The sequence below is a fragment of the Podarcis pityusensis genome (assembly GCF_964106645.2).
Source record: "Podarcis pityusensis genome assembly, chromosome: 4".
Lineage (NCBI taxonomy): Eukaryota > Metazoa > Chordata > Lepidosauria > Squamata > Lacertidae > Podarcis > Podarcis pityusensis.
Genome location: NC_138027.1, coordinates 58,249,529 through 58,263,447, shown reverse-complemented (window position 1 = coordinate 58,263,447; position 13,919 = coordinate 58,249,529). Strand labels below are relative to the sequence as shown.

General features: G+C 44.5%; 1 protein-coding gene across 1 annotated transcript in view; it reads right to left on the bottom strand.

Moving 5' to 3' along the window:
• The window catches only part of LOC308476393 (amine oxidase [flavin-containing] B-like), a 46,488-nt gene extending 34,337 nt beyond the window's left edge, over positions 1 to 12,151 (bottom strand). Inside the window, exon 1 of the mRNA XM_081003932.1 lies at positions 12,006 to 12,151. Within this exon, the coding sequence (XP_080860058.1) occupies positions 12,006 to 12,054 (49 nt within the window). The 5' untranslated portion in view covers positions 12,055 to 12,151. The remainder of the gene's footprint in view (positions 1 to 12,005) is intronic.
• Positions 12,152 to 13,919: the final 1,768 nt, after the last annotated feature.

Genomic DNA, 13,919 nt, shown 5'->3' with positions numbered 1-13,919 from the left:
TTTAGAAGCAGCTTTTCAACCATGAGCCCCAAAGACTGGGACATTAATGAATTAGACTAAAAACCATTTGCAAAAACTAAGATGCTTGATTTTGGGGCCAAGAACAAGCATTTCCTCTCCTCCACCCCCCACCCCCTTTGGATTAAGAGCCCGTCTGGAATTTCATCTTTCCAAACCATCCAAGGTCAGGGTCAGAGAGCTGCTTCATACTTTCCAAAGCAGCCTGAGGGGGAGGGGGAGAATACAAACCAGTGGTCCTTCCTCTTCCCACGCTTCTTGAGAATGTCACGGCTCCCAGGCATCTACCTCTGTAAGGAAATCTGTCTGCTTTCTGTCCCTACATGAGTAATGCATTCACTTCTCCAAGGAAAGGGAAGCACACAGAGACAGCCAAGGAGATGCTAAACAAGTGTGGGAGGAAGTGCAGTTCATTTGTGTGTGTGTCCCCCAGCTTGTTCTGAACATCCAAGACAGTTTTGCCCACAGATAAAAATAGAAGTGTTTTCTAAAAAGCGCAGTCAGACAGTATACAACACTTAAATGTCTCAAAACGTTTAAAGACAGTTTCACGCAGAAGACTTTCCTCCAGATTGTTTTCTCTTCTAAGCACTCTAGAGAACAGCCACTTCAGGCCTAATTTGGAACTCCGAAGTAATTTCACAACTAAATCATACTTAACAGAATATCTGCTGCTCAAGTGAGACATTAAAAACACCTCTAAAAATTAAGGTGAACTGGGAAGCTACACTCTCTCAACCACCACAGTGGTGAAAAGCTTTACATAGTCAAATCACAGAAAGCACAATAATTGATAATCAAATAACCGTTCACTGTGGAGCCATTGAGTTTATGTCCAATTAGATAATGTACCCACTTTAGATATACACTGGGGAAACCAGCTTGTGTTCAGCCACAATTACTGGTACCTATTTGGTAAGGCTGGTCACAGATATTTCTGCAACTATTCAGAATAGGTCATAGTCAGAGTAGTCCCATTGAAATTAATGGATAAGAGCAACTAAGGTCAGTTACTTCAATGAGTCCTACTATGAGTAAAACTTAGTTAAATACAGCCCAATGTATGTACTCCATATAGAACTGACCTGCTTTAATTAATGAACCTAAGTTAGTTTTGTCCATTCATTTCAATAGGTCTATTCAGAGTATGATTTAGTAGGATGACACCCTGTTTTACTTACTTATGAGGCACCCTCATCAGTATACTTAACAAATGCTTCTTTTGGCAAGTGGACAGGCCAGCCCCATACAGCTGTTTTTTCTTTGAGTTCAGATCAGTTTAGTCCATGATCAAATCAGACCCTTTTTATTTACAGGCTAACTTGCAAGTCAAGCACTTTCTTGAAAGCATAAGCACAATAAACTTTGCAGTTCACTAGAATATACAGAGACAAATAAAAAATTATGTGATGCACAATGAAGGAACTAGAGAGGGTAAGCCTCTTTTGTTCACAGCTAGAAAGCAATTTCCCCAAGCATAGATCTCCTTTCAAAGCCCCAACATTCTGCTTATTGCATTACTTTGCCTGAAACTTGGATTTAATAGCATTGGGGTCATTAGAACAGTCAGCACAATATAAACAATCTGATTACTGGGTTTCAGCTGAGATATTGAACTTGGCATCAAGTACTTTGATCTCTGTTCTTACTCACTGTCAGTCAGCAAAATTCTGTTAATAAGATAGCACTGAAATTGCTCAACTGAACAGTTTCACATGTCTTTGATTCTTCCTTTCATTTCTCTAACTTTGACAGATTGTTTTGGGGTTCTAAATTGTCTCTGTGTTGAACTAAAGTCATGCAGTAGTTGGGAACTCTGGAAAAGCAGTGTTCTATGTAGATTGTCCTGGTCAATGTCTATGGCACATTCGGTATTAAGTATGTAGAGTCCATGCAGACATTCAGCTGAACATGGTGTATGTTGGAGGCAGAGCCTATTTTCAATCATCATCATCATCATCATTTATTATTTCTACTCTGCCCATCTGGCTGGGTTTCCCCAGCCACTCTGGGCGGCTTTCAACAGAACATTAAAAACACAATAAAACATCAAATGTTAAAAACTTCCCTAAAGAGGGCTGCCTTCAGATGTCTTCTAAAAGTCAGATAGTTGTTTATTTCCTTAATGGGAGGGCGTTCCACAGGGTGGGCACCACTACCAAGATGGCCCTCTGCCTAGTTGCCTGTAACCTCACTTCTCTCAGTGAGGGAACCGCCAGAAGGCCCTTGGTGCTGGACCTCAGTGTCCGGGCTGAACAATGGGGATGGGCCGAGGCCATTTAGGGCTTTAAAGGTCAGCACCAACACTTTGAATTGTGCTCGGAAACGTACTGGGAGCCAATGTAGGCCTTTCAGGACCGATGTTATATGATCTTGGCAGCCACTTCCAGTCACCAGTCTAGCTGCTGCATTCTGGATTAGTTCCAGTTTCTGGGTCACCTTCAAAGGTAGCCCCACGTAGAGCACATTGCAGTAGTCCAAGTGGGAGATAACTAGAGCATGCACCACTTTGGCGAGACAGTCTGTGGACAGGTAGGGTCTCAGCCTGCATACCAGATGGAGCTGGTAGACAGCTGCCCTGGACACAGAATTGACCTGCACCTCCATAGACAGCTGTGAGTCCAAAACGACTCCCAGGCTGTGTACCTGCTCCCTCAGGGGCACAGTTGCCTCATTCAGGACCTGGGAGTCCCCCACACCTGCCCCCCCTGCCCCCCCCAAAACAATACTTCTGTCTTGTCAGGATTCAACCTCAATCTGTTAGCTGCCACCCATCCTCCAACTGCCTCCAAGCACTCACACAGGACCTTCACCGCCTTCACTGGTTCTAATTTAAAAGAGAGGTAGAGCTGGGTATCATCTGCATACTGATGAACACCCAGCCCAAACCCCCTGATGATCTCTCCCAGCGGCTTCATATAGATATTAAAAAGCATGGGGGAGAGGACGGAACCCTGAGGCACCCCACAAATGAGAGCCCCAGGGGTCTGAACACTCATCCCCCAAAACTACTTTCTGGACACAGCCCAGGAGAAAGGAGCGGAACCACTGTATAACAGTGTAAACAGTCCAAACATTTGCATAGGTCTAGGGAACACGATATTTAGTGGTAAAGGCCACACAGGTCAAGAAAAAACTTAAGCCACTTTCTAGCTTCACTGCTCAGGGTTACAATATCTAGTTAGTTGTCCCTCAGAGATATTGGAGGGTGGTATGCCCAGAGACAATGCACCATTTTGAGAACACAGCTTTTTCTTCCAAAACAATAAGAAATGTGATGCCATAAAAACTGAATGTATTCTGTTGCGTCAGGTAATTTGACCTTCATAGCTGTATCAAAAAGAGATTGTGCAAGTTGTCATACTAGATATTTCCTTGGCAGCTACCCAACGCTGAAACCAAATTGATATTGTAGCATTATGAGCTATTTAGGCAATTACAGCATGTTGCACAAATTGTTTAATCAGCTGCTTCAGAGGCTGCAAACTCTGTAGATTGGATTCAGAGCCTTATCTGAAACTTGATATCATGTATAAAGAGGAACTGCAGGTGATAGACAAGAATGGGCTTAATGCTGTGCTAGGAAGGAAGGCCTGTGAGGTTCAAATCTAAAAGAACAAGTTACCAGAGATGCTAGACAAACTATGAGCCCATATGAAATAAGACTGCTGTTCACGCCATTTACGGCAGGGATGAATTTGCCACAATCCTCCTCCCCTGGAAAAAGAAGAGAGGTGGTATCTCCCTAGGGGAGGACAATGGTCCGAGGGAAATTCTGCCCAATGGGGAGAGAGGTGGTGACAACCTATTTAGGCCTACTCCACCCTGCACGCTTGCCTCTTCTTTATTCAGCACCCTCCCTCCATTTTGCAGCGTGGGCCTACAGGCTAATCATCTGTTTTCCAGGGGCTGAGTAGGATTTTTTTTGGAGACTGTAATTGGCTTCTGGTCTTCTCTTTTTTTACTGACTCCACACTGTAGGGTGATGTTTCTTGGAGTGGTGTTCCTTCAGTTTGGTTAGCTGGCATGTAGTCTGGACAGGTGAGAAGATTTCAGAAAGAACAGAACATGTACCTAAGGCAGTGTTGGGTTGTGGGCATCCCTTGGTCACTGTTGTCAGGCATGGCTTGCAGGTGCTGGGGGTGGGGTGCCCTTTGACCTGGCAGACACAATGGGGTGAATGCTGGTCAATGGGCCACAGTGTGCCTGTTTGGCTCTTACACTCAAGGTCCAGGCAGCGGGGAGGGAGGAATATTAGGAAACCTTGCTGCGTGCACACAATGTGCAGCTGTTAACTTGCCCAGATGCTGGGGATAAAAATTGCCCCCTCTATTAATGAACACCTGCCCATAATTAATTTGATTTGGTTACATTGGCTGAATGTGACTAGTTAATTTGTTTTGCAGATCCACAAGTTGTTATATTTAGTAAATATAACCTATTTATCCAGATTTGGTTATCTTGACACTTCTTCTTAGTGTGCTGGCAAATCACCTTATTTTTCGCTCTATAGGACGCATCCTATGGAGCAAATGCAGGCTCCTTGGCTTCAGCGATCGCAACGCGAAGCCTCCAAAGCACAGAGGGAGCACTCCCTCTGCGCTCCGGAGGCTTCGCGTTGCTTTCACTGAAGCCTGGAGAGCGAGAGGGGACAGTGCGCACTGACCCCTCTCGCTCTCCAGGCTTCAGGGATAGCTGCCTGAAGCCTTCGGAGCGCAGCAGGACCTGCGCTCCGGAGACTTCGGGTTCCTTTTGCTGAAGCCAGGAGAGCAAGACTCTCCTGGCTTCAGCAGAGAGGGAGAGCTGCGCAGCGCCCCTTCAGCCAAACGGGAGGAGAAATGCAAAGGGCTCTGTTTCTCCTGCCGCTTTGCTGAAGGGGCGCTGAGCAGAGAGGGGGATAATTTTTTTTTCTTGTTCTCCCGCTCTAAAACAAGGTGCGTCCTATGGTCGGGTGCGTCCAATAGAGCGAAAAATATGGTAGTATACTGCATAGATATTATATAGCAGGAATGATTGATCTGCTTTCCACCAAAGGAAATAGTCTTGTACAGCCGCATTAGCAGCATTAGTGAAAACACAGCATACTTGCATGAGCTCTCTGAAACTACCAGATAAATGAGGTTGTGTGAATTTTCATAGTATGGGTACTTGTGACATCACAGAGATGCCTAAAATTGAATGTTTCTACCAGAATCTGGCCATCAGCAATATAAATGACAATATAATTGGAACTGATGCAAACTGTTGGGTAGCTTATTACCCACAGAGTGATAATTACCGTACCTAGTTTCCATTCCAGGCACTGGAAAGGTTTCCTCACCCACCGGTACCCTTAAGGAAAAGGCAAATTAAGCAGAGATCAAGGGAGCAATACCCCACAGTTCAGAAACAGTCTGTCACCCATGACCAGTTGGAGGAACGTGTGTGTGTGTTTGTGTGTGTACGCTACCACAATCTACCTTGTTCTCCTTAGAATGAAGCACAGTGGAGACTGTAGTGTTTTCAGGATACATGGTTTATTTACACATATATACAACCATTTGCAGCATTGACACCCCAAGTGGGTCTTGCTTCCCCCATAGCTGCAACTAAATCCTTCAAAAATGTTGCCTGGCTACCTTACCTAACAGCACAAAGTGATAATAGTGTGAGGGTGTTTACATAGTGCACAAACATTGTGCAAGGCTCTATTTGCTGTATTGAGTAAGTTTAATGTTACCTGGAGTTTTGCCTTCAAAATGCAATGTCAGCCTTTGAACAGTAGCCATTAAAAATGCTGACAGATTTATATTTATGGCCCAATAAGGTGATAAGAATGCAACTGTCCTGTTATAATTTCCCCAAGCTTAGATCTCCTTTCAAAGCCCCAACATTCTGCTTTATTGCATTACTTTGCCTGAAAATTGGATTTAATAGCATTGGGATCATTCGAGCAGCCAGCATAATATAAACAATCTGATTACTGGGTTTCAGCTGAGATATTGAACTTGGCATCAGGTACTTTGATCTCTGTTCTTACTCACTGTCAGTCAGCAAAATTCTGTTAATAAGGTAGCACTGAAATTGCTCAACTGAACAGTTTCACGCGCCTTTGATTCTTCATTTCGTTTTTCTAACTTTGACAGATTGTTTTGGGGTCCTAAATTATCTCTGTGTTGAACTAAAGTCATGCAGTAGTTGGGAACTCTGGAAAAACAGTGTTCTGTGTGGACTGTGGTGTTTTTAAGGATACATGGTTTATTTACACATATATACAACCTGAGCCTACAATGGAGGGGTTCGCAGCATTAACACCCCAAGAGGGCCTTGCTTCCCCCATAGCTGCAGCCTTGGATTGAAACAGAAATCAGACATCACTCTGTCTCTCTCAGTTCCTGGTGTGCTGCTTAAATTCTGTCTCAGATCACTGTCAAATCTATATTCATGGCCCAATAAGATGATAAGAATGCAACTGCCCTGTTATAATATTTAAAGACTAATTAGTGGTAGCGGGACATCTCACCCAGTTATATCCAGTTTTCTTTCCAGAAGGAAGGCAGGCAGGCTGTGGTCAATGAATACATTGGGAGGTTCATGAATTAGAGAAGTGCTCTCCTGTGAACAGAGTTGGTGCTATTTAAACAAACCCACCCACCACTGAGTACACAAATGAGTTTCACAGCTCACATCAGCCTTCCTCAAGCTGATGCCCTCCAGATATTACTTGGACTGCAGCTCACAACATTCCGGCCTCTTGGCTGAGGCTGATGGGAGTTGGAGGCCAGCAATAATTGGAAAGTTGCCTCTCACTATCAGGCTGCAGCCAGAACCATGAACTGAACTCTACTTTTGAATGAAGGCTAAACCTGGAAATGGGCAGGGAACCATGGCTTCTCTCCGCACATTTAGGTACAGGTCCTTCGTAGGTCCTTCAAACATGTTTCCTGACTACCTTGCAGTCACCTAACAGCACCAACTGATAACACTGTGAGGATGTTTTGGCAGAACACAAAGCCACTTCCAACATTGTGCAAGGTTCTATTTGCTGTATTGAGTACGTTTAAGGTTACCTGAAGCTTTGAGTTTAAAACCCGAAATCAGTCTTAAATTTAGGTGGTTTGAATAATGACAGAGTTGCCCAGCATGCTTCTGGTGACTGAAGCTTATTAAGTCCATTCTTTGAGAGAAAAATGTCAGCATTAGAGTCAGATACATCTACTTTCCAAAATATATATTATACTACAAAAGGGATTTAGGAAAGTTAAATGCTAAGTTCCTCTTCCCACACTGAATGATAAAGGACATCTGATGATATTCATGCCTGGGAATCTGTATGTCCTGAGCCAAAGGGACAATTTGCTTAGAAAACGTTTTTTTCTCACATTATTTTTGGAATAGCCAAAGTCAAAACATTAGGTCCCTTATACTGGGAAGTAAATATGTACCTAATTTTGAGAAGTTGGAGATGGCGTTTGTAAGTGGTCCATGTTTCACAAGCATACAGTAAGGTTGGTAGTACAATAGCTTTGTAAACAAGCATTTTGGTTTCCCTGTGAATGTCCCGGCCCTCAAACACTCTGCACTTCAATCGGGAGAAAGCTGCACTTGCAGAGCTTAGGCAATGCTGGATTTTGGCATCAATGTTGAACCTTGTGGAAAGATAACTGCCTAGGTAGGAGAAGTGATTGACATTTTCCAATGTTACACCATGGAGTTGGATTTGTGGCGCTGCAGAGGGGTTATTTTGTACTTGTTGGTGCAGCACTTTGGTTTTTTGGATGTTGAGTGACAGACCAAGCTTTTCGTAAGCTTCTGCAAAGATATTTAGGATGGTTGGGATATCTCTTGGGAAGACAGGCGAACTAATATCAGTGTACTGGATGAAGCAAAGATCACCAGTGTTGAAGCAATGATTCTTCAACATCAACTTCGTTGGACTGGTCATGTTGTGCGGATGCCTGATTATCATCTTCCAAAGCAACTACTCTATTCCAAACTTAAAAATGGAAAGCGTAATGCTGGTGGTCAACAAAAGAGGTGTAAAGACTCTCTCAAGGCAAATCTAAAAAAAAGTAGTATAAACACCGACAACTGGGAAACACTGGCCTGCGAGTGCTCCAGTTGGAGAACAGCCTTTACCAAAGGTGTCATGGGCTTTGAAGACACTCAGAACTCAGGACGCAAGGGAGAAACGTGCTAAGAGGAAGGCACGCTTGGCAAATCCACACGTGATCAACTCCCGCCCAGTAACCAATGTCCCCACTGTGGAAGGATGCGTGGATCCAGAATTAGCCTCCACAGTCACCTACGGACTCATCGTTAAAACCGTGATTATGGAAGACAATCTTACTCGGCTACAAGTGATCACCAAAGAAGAAGAATGTAACTAATCTGTGAGGAAAAACACACACTTTTCAATCTCCTTCACAACAGTCCAGCAGTAACTCTTCACCAAGAATGATGTGAATGATTACCATCTACTGAAAGCTTGCTGGACTTGTTCTTTTTGCCTCGGTTCAATGAGCAAACATCCTTCCCTTAAAGGCATATCAGGATATGAGCACATGGCTAGCTTGTTCTTGCTGTCTGGATGCATGGCAGCTGGTTCAACAACCACAAATACAATTTAAGTTGAAGTAAGATTGTCGTGCAGTCGCCCATCTAAACCTTTTCAACAGCTCATACATCCATGTTTCCTCTCTTCCTCATCCCTTCCCATAGCTCAGTCAGTAGAGCATGAGACTCTTAATCTCAGGGTCATGAGCAAAAGATTTATGCATTGCAGGGGGCTGGTCTAAAGGGCCATTCTATGAAAACAGTGAGAAAATAAAAGTTGCCCCAATACACTTTAATCAAACCTAAAGGTTTTAAGCCTCCAATATACATTTAACTCTTTCAAGCCATTCTCATCACCTCCAAACATCCTGCCCGCTACTGCCTCAGGCAGGTCTTCAGAGCTTAAAGGCTGCATACACCAGCAGGCATTAAAAGCACATTATCCCCCCCCCCCAAAAAAAATAATAATCCTGGGAACAGTAGTTTGTTAAGGGTGCTGGGAATTGTTGCTCTGTGAGGGGTAAATTACAGTTCTGAGGATTCATTGGGGGTAAGCATGTACTTTAAATGTGCTTTGAATTAATGGTGTGCAATGCAGCCAAAGTCTACTAGAGTGGGGTAAAGGTAAAGGTAAAGGGACCCCTGACCATTAGGTCCCGTGGCGGACAACTCTGGGGTTGTGCCACTCATCTCTCTTTACTGGTCAAGGGAGCCGGCGTTTGTCCACAGACAGCTTCTGGGTCATGTGGCCAACATGACTAAGCCGCTTCTGGCGAACCAGAGCAGTGCACAGAAACGCCGTTCACCTTCCCGCCGGAGCAATACCTATTTATCTATTTGCACTTTGACGTGCCTTCGAACTGCTAGGTTGGCAGGAGCTGAGACCGAACAATGGGAGTTCACCCCATCGTGGGGATTCGAACCGCTGACCTTCTGATCAGCAAGCCCTGGGCTCTGTGGTTTTAACCCACAGCGCCACCTGCGTCCCTACTAGAGTGGGGTAGGAGGAATTAAATTGGGACAAGGGTTGAAGTGTCTGACATGCACCTGATACTACTAAACAGAGCTGCTGACTGAACTGAAAAGTGCATACTATACTTCGTCATTCACCTTCAAAAATGATCCTTTTGTTCTCTTAGCATCTGCTGGAACATTATAGGAGCATGTAAATCTGAAATTGCAAATCTTAACTTCAAAGACTTTTTTGTCGGATGTTGCTCATTAACCCTCACGACCCATATCAAACCTCTAGCCTCCTTCAGTCAATATAATAAAAGGATTTGTGCTTTCAGAAAAGTGTTAGGTGTTATAGGTGGTAATCTGTTGCTTTGATAGTCAAGATTTATGCCAAAAGTGAAATACAGAAGATTTGAAAGAGCGGTGACAGTAGACAAAGTTTCTGAGGAGATTTTGCCACAGAAGTGCCAACCTTTTATTTAAAAGTTCTGACTTGGTGAGCGCTGATATTAGAGGCAGAAAGAGAAGCCAACTCTTTGCCTATGTACGTAGACAGCATTTAGCTCAAATAGGCAATAAAATATCTGGAGAAAGAAAGGCCAGTTCTAGTTTTCCAGACTAGACTTTTGAAGTCAGAAATCGCTAAGCCCAACAAAAAATACAAAGCTATAAATTTGCCCTTATGGTTGCATATATGGTAGCCATTTTTATGACAAATGGTCTATGCCTTTTACCAGCTGCATGGCAGAAATTTGAAAGGCCTGGCCTCTCCACCACTGCATATCTCACCTGGGGAAAGTTGCACCTGTTGAGTTTTGACCTGTCATGGACCTGTTAGAGCCACAGAAGCCGTCATAAAATGAGTTTAGAGAACAGTAAATGCATGACGTTAGGTAAGCAGGTTCCTTGGAGTTTTATAGCACATCATCATGCAGACTACAAAGTAACAAACACTAATCTGAAATAATAATATAAGACTAACACAGAGACAAATCAGCAAACTGTCACCATTTCCAGCAGGTAGGTTAGTAGTGTATGAAACAGATCCAGAAGCAAAAGCTCTCAGAATATTGAAAATTCAAAATGCTGGGCAGGGGGCGTGGTGGGACCTAACCAATTTTTTGCTTTTAAAAAAGCAGACATCCTCTACTGTAACAGATGGAAATAAGATTGGAAATGTAATAAGACCGTGACGCTACCAGTGCAGTACTATGCATGTCTACTTAGACGTGAGCACCACTGAGTTTGATGGGACCTACTTCTAGGTGGAACCCTTAGCTGGGAATAAATTCAATTTAACTTAGTGGGATTAACTTCTGAGTAGCCATGTAGATGATTGCACTGTGACTGACCTAGAAAAAGACCTTGCTTCACTTCAGATTGCTGCCCCACCCTAATCTACAGTTTTTAGGCAGGAACATCTCAGTTAAAAAAAAAAATTCTGTAAAGGTAAGAGCAGACAGCAATCCATTTTTTCCCCTACCCCTTAACAGTGTATAAGTTTTAAGCCTCATTCCCTCCTTAAATGCCTTAAAGGCATCTCTCCATCCTTTCCCTTCAATAAGCCTTTTCTTCCTCACTCTAGTGCTTCCGTTTAAGAGAAGAGGAAAACAGAATTATGGAAGTAGCATGGAGGCACTTTTCTCACTGCTCCTTCTGCTTGCCTCTTTTGATCTCATCATCACCATCTCCTGTTAACTACTGATGCTACTGCGGGTACAAAGAGTGGCAATTTATTTGGGTCATGTTACTAGTGGTGGCAACCAGAATGGATCCACTAGCTCCAGCGGAGCTAATAAATAAAGGCACAACAGGGATCTGCCTCAAAAAGTCTCCCTTCTAGCCAGATCTCCACTCTAACCATGCAATTAATTATCATCTTTAATTAATTAAAGGCTCCCGAAGGAGCCCAGGGCAAGCATTCCAAGGCGCTTATTTGGTGCTTCCACATCAGGGTCTGGGGCAAGACAGTCAGCCTTCCTTGCCAATGACCCCTTTGGATCTAAGATGACATGCATCTGGGTAACCACAAAACTAAACACGAAATTATGGGCACGGCCTTGGGAGTGCTTCTGCCAAAATAAGGTGCCACCGGCATTAAGCGAGGCTAGGATATCCCCAGCCTGCAGACATCCTTGTTGAGGGAGCCAGACAGATCGTCCCTGGTGAGAAAGAGCAGTCGGGAGGCGGAGGGAGACTCCAAGGAGCAGCCGGCGCCCCTTGTCGGATATGGAACAGGCTGCCCGGGCGACTGCTGCGCAAGAGCGCGTTATCCAACCATTCGGAGAAAAGAGTAAATGTCGTCTGGGTTCTGGCGGAGACGGGGCATCAGGCAGCTTCGCCAGTCTCCGCGATGGATATTAGTGTTTCCCAGCCAGTTTAACCCAGTACAACCCAGCGACTGGATTGGGGACAACCCTGACACGACCCGAGCGAGGCGCACGCCCCTTCTCCCTCCGGCGCGGAGATGTTTTCGCGCTCGCCCCGCCACTGACCTGAGATGCCTGCCCCGATCACGACCACATCGCACTTCTGGCTGCTCATGGTGGCCGCCTTCTCTCTGCCCGTCGGCTGGCTGGCTGTTCTTTCTGGCGGCCGCCGAGGCTCCTGGAACAATTGCCAGCCGGCGGCAGCAGCAGGAGCAACAGCGCTAGCTCGGCGCCGCCCCTTCGTTCGGCCTGGAGGGGAGCCCCGCCCCCTGCTTTCCTCCTGCCAAGGCGGCTGATGGAGCAGAGGCTCTCCATGGAGTTCACCCTTGGTAGGCTCTCTCTGGCCAAGAAAGAGACAGCAAGAAGGCAGCAGCTTCTTGCCCCTGAGCAAGAGCCAGGGCCATTAAACAGGCGCCACCTTTATTGGCAGTGGGGACAGGTAGCCCCTGGGCCTGGGGGGCGGCCTGTGGCCAAGGAGGTCATGTGGGCAGGGGCAATAAGGTCATATGTGTGGGACCAGGAGGCAACTGTTTAACGACACAAGAGCAGGGACAAGTAGTTCTGGTTTTCTTCCCATCCTTCTCTCCCTTGCCGTGTGGGCGGGAAAGCACAGCAGCTGTTTAAGCGCCTAGCACCTATCTCAACTGAAAAGTGTCTCACCTTGGTTTAGGAGGGATCCCTGCTGTCACACTTTCTAGTGCAGGTTGATGTCACAATAACCACACTCAGAAGTAAGTCCCACTAAATTCCATGGGGATGGCACTCATAGAGGACTACAGCCTGAATGTGTTAGTTAGTTTTGTTTTTTTAATGTTTATTTGCTTTTCTGTTTTATCATATCATCAATACATAGTATGTTACAGTCAAACACTTGGTAGTAAGAAGGAAAAAAAGAAAAAGGAGAATAACAGAATTATTATTATTAATGTGTGTGTGTGTGTGTGTGTGTGTGTGTGTGTGATACCTTTACAGCTGTGTGTGATACCTTTAAATATATATATATATATATATATATATATATATATATGCTGTGTGTGATACCTTTACTGCTGTGTGTAATACCTTTAAAACTAACAAGTTATGTTACTATTTTATATATATATATATTAGTAACATAACTTATTTCTCCAATTTAATGTGTTAGTTTTAAAGGTATCACACACAGCTGTTAACAACCCCAACCCGGAGTCAGATCACCAAATAAGCAGAGTAGACACCGGCCTAGGGGCCCCATTCCTTTCAGGGGCCCCACAACAATGGATCAAAATAAATACTGTTTCTTTTGTGTAATGAAATTGGTTTATTAAAATTGTTGGTTGGTAAAATAAAAAATGTATTAGGAGATAATTTGCGAGGGCTCCCCAGAGATTTCAACTGCCTAGGGGCCTCCACAGGGTTTAATCTGGACTTTCAGACCTGCGGAAAACTATTACCACCCACCCACGACAACTTATTTATTTCCATGGCTTATTCCACCAAGTGGGGAAACGGGACATGCTGCCCCTGATCCTTAAGCTTCCAAGGCACAATGGTCAAATTGAGTTTGCAGAGGGGACGTGCCAGTCCTAGTCAGGTATTTTAAAAACATCATGGAAATAGCATGTGGAAGGACTAGGATGGCCACATTCCCCAAAAGTCATTCCCTTCAGGTTCCATGCACAACCTCCCCACTTTAAAGGAAAGATCCAAAGTGGGGGGGTCTTCATATGTTCAGCTGAATGCACTTAGAATCCTTACTGTGACCACGAATTGTGACTATGTGTACTATTTCCTTATAGTTTGGAAGAGTGTCTGAATAAGACCTTGATCAGGTAGTGATCTGGCTAGGAAAGCGACCTTACTTCAGTGCCACCAGAAGCCTGCTTCAGTGATATTTGCATCTGGTTAGACTCAGGGGAAAAAGAACAAAGCACCCTTCTCCTCCCTTTCCCATTCATTCCACCTGCATGAAATGATCCTGCTCAAACAAGACTGTTTTTC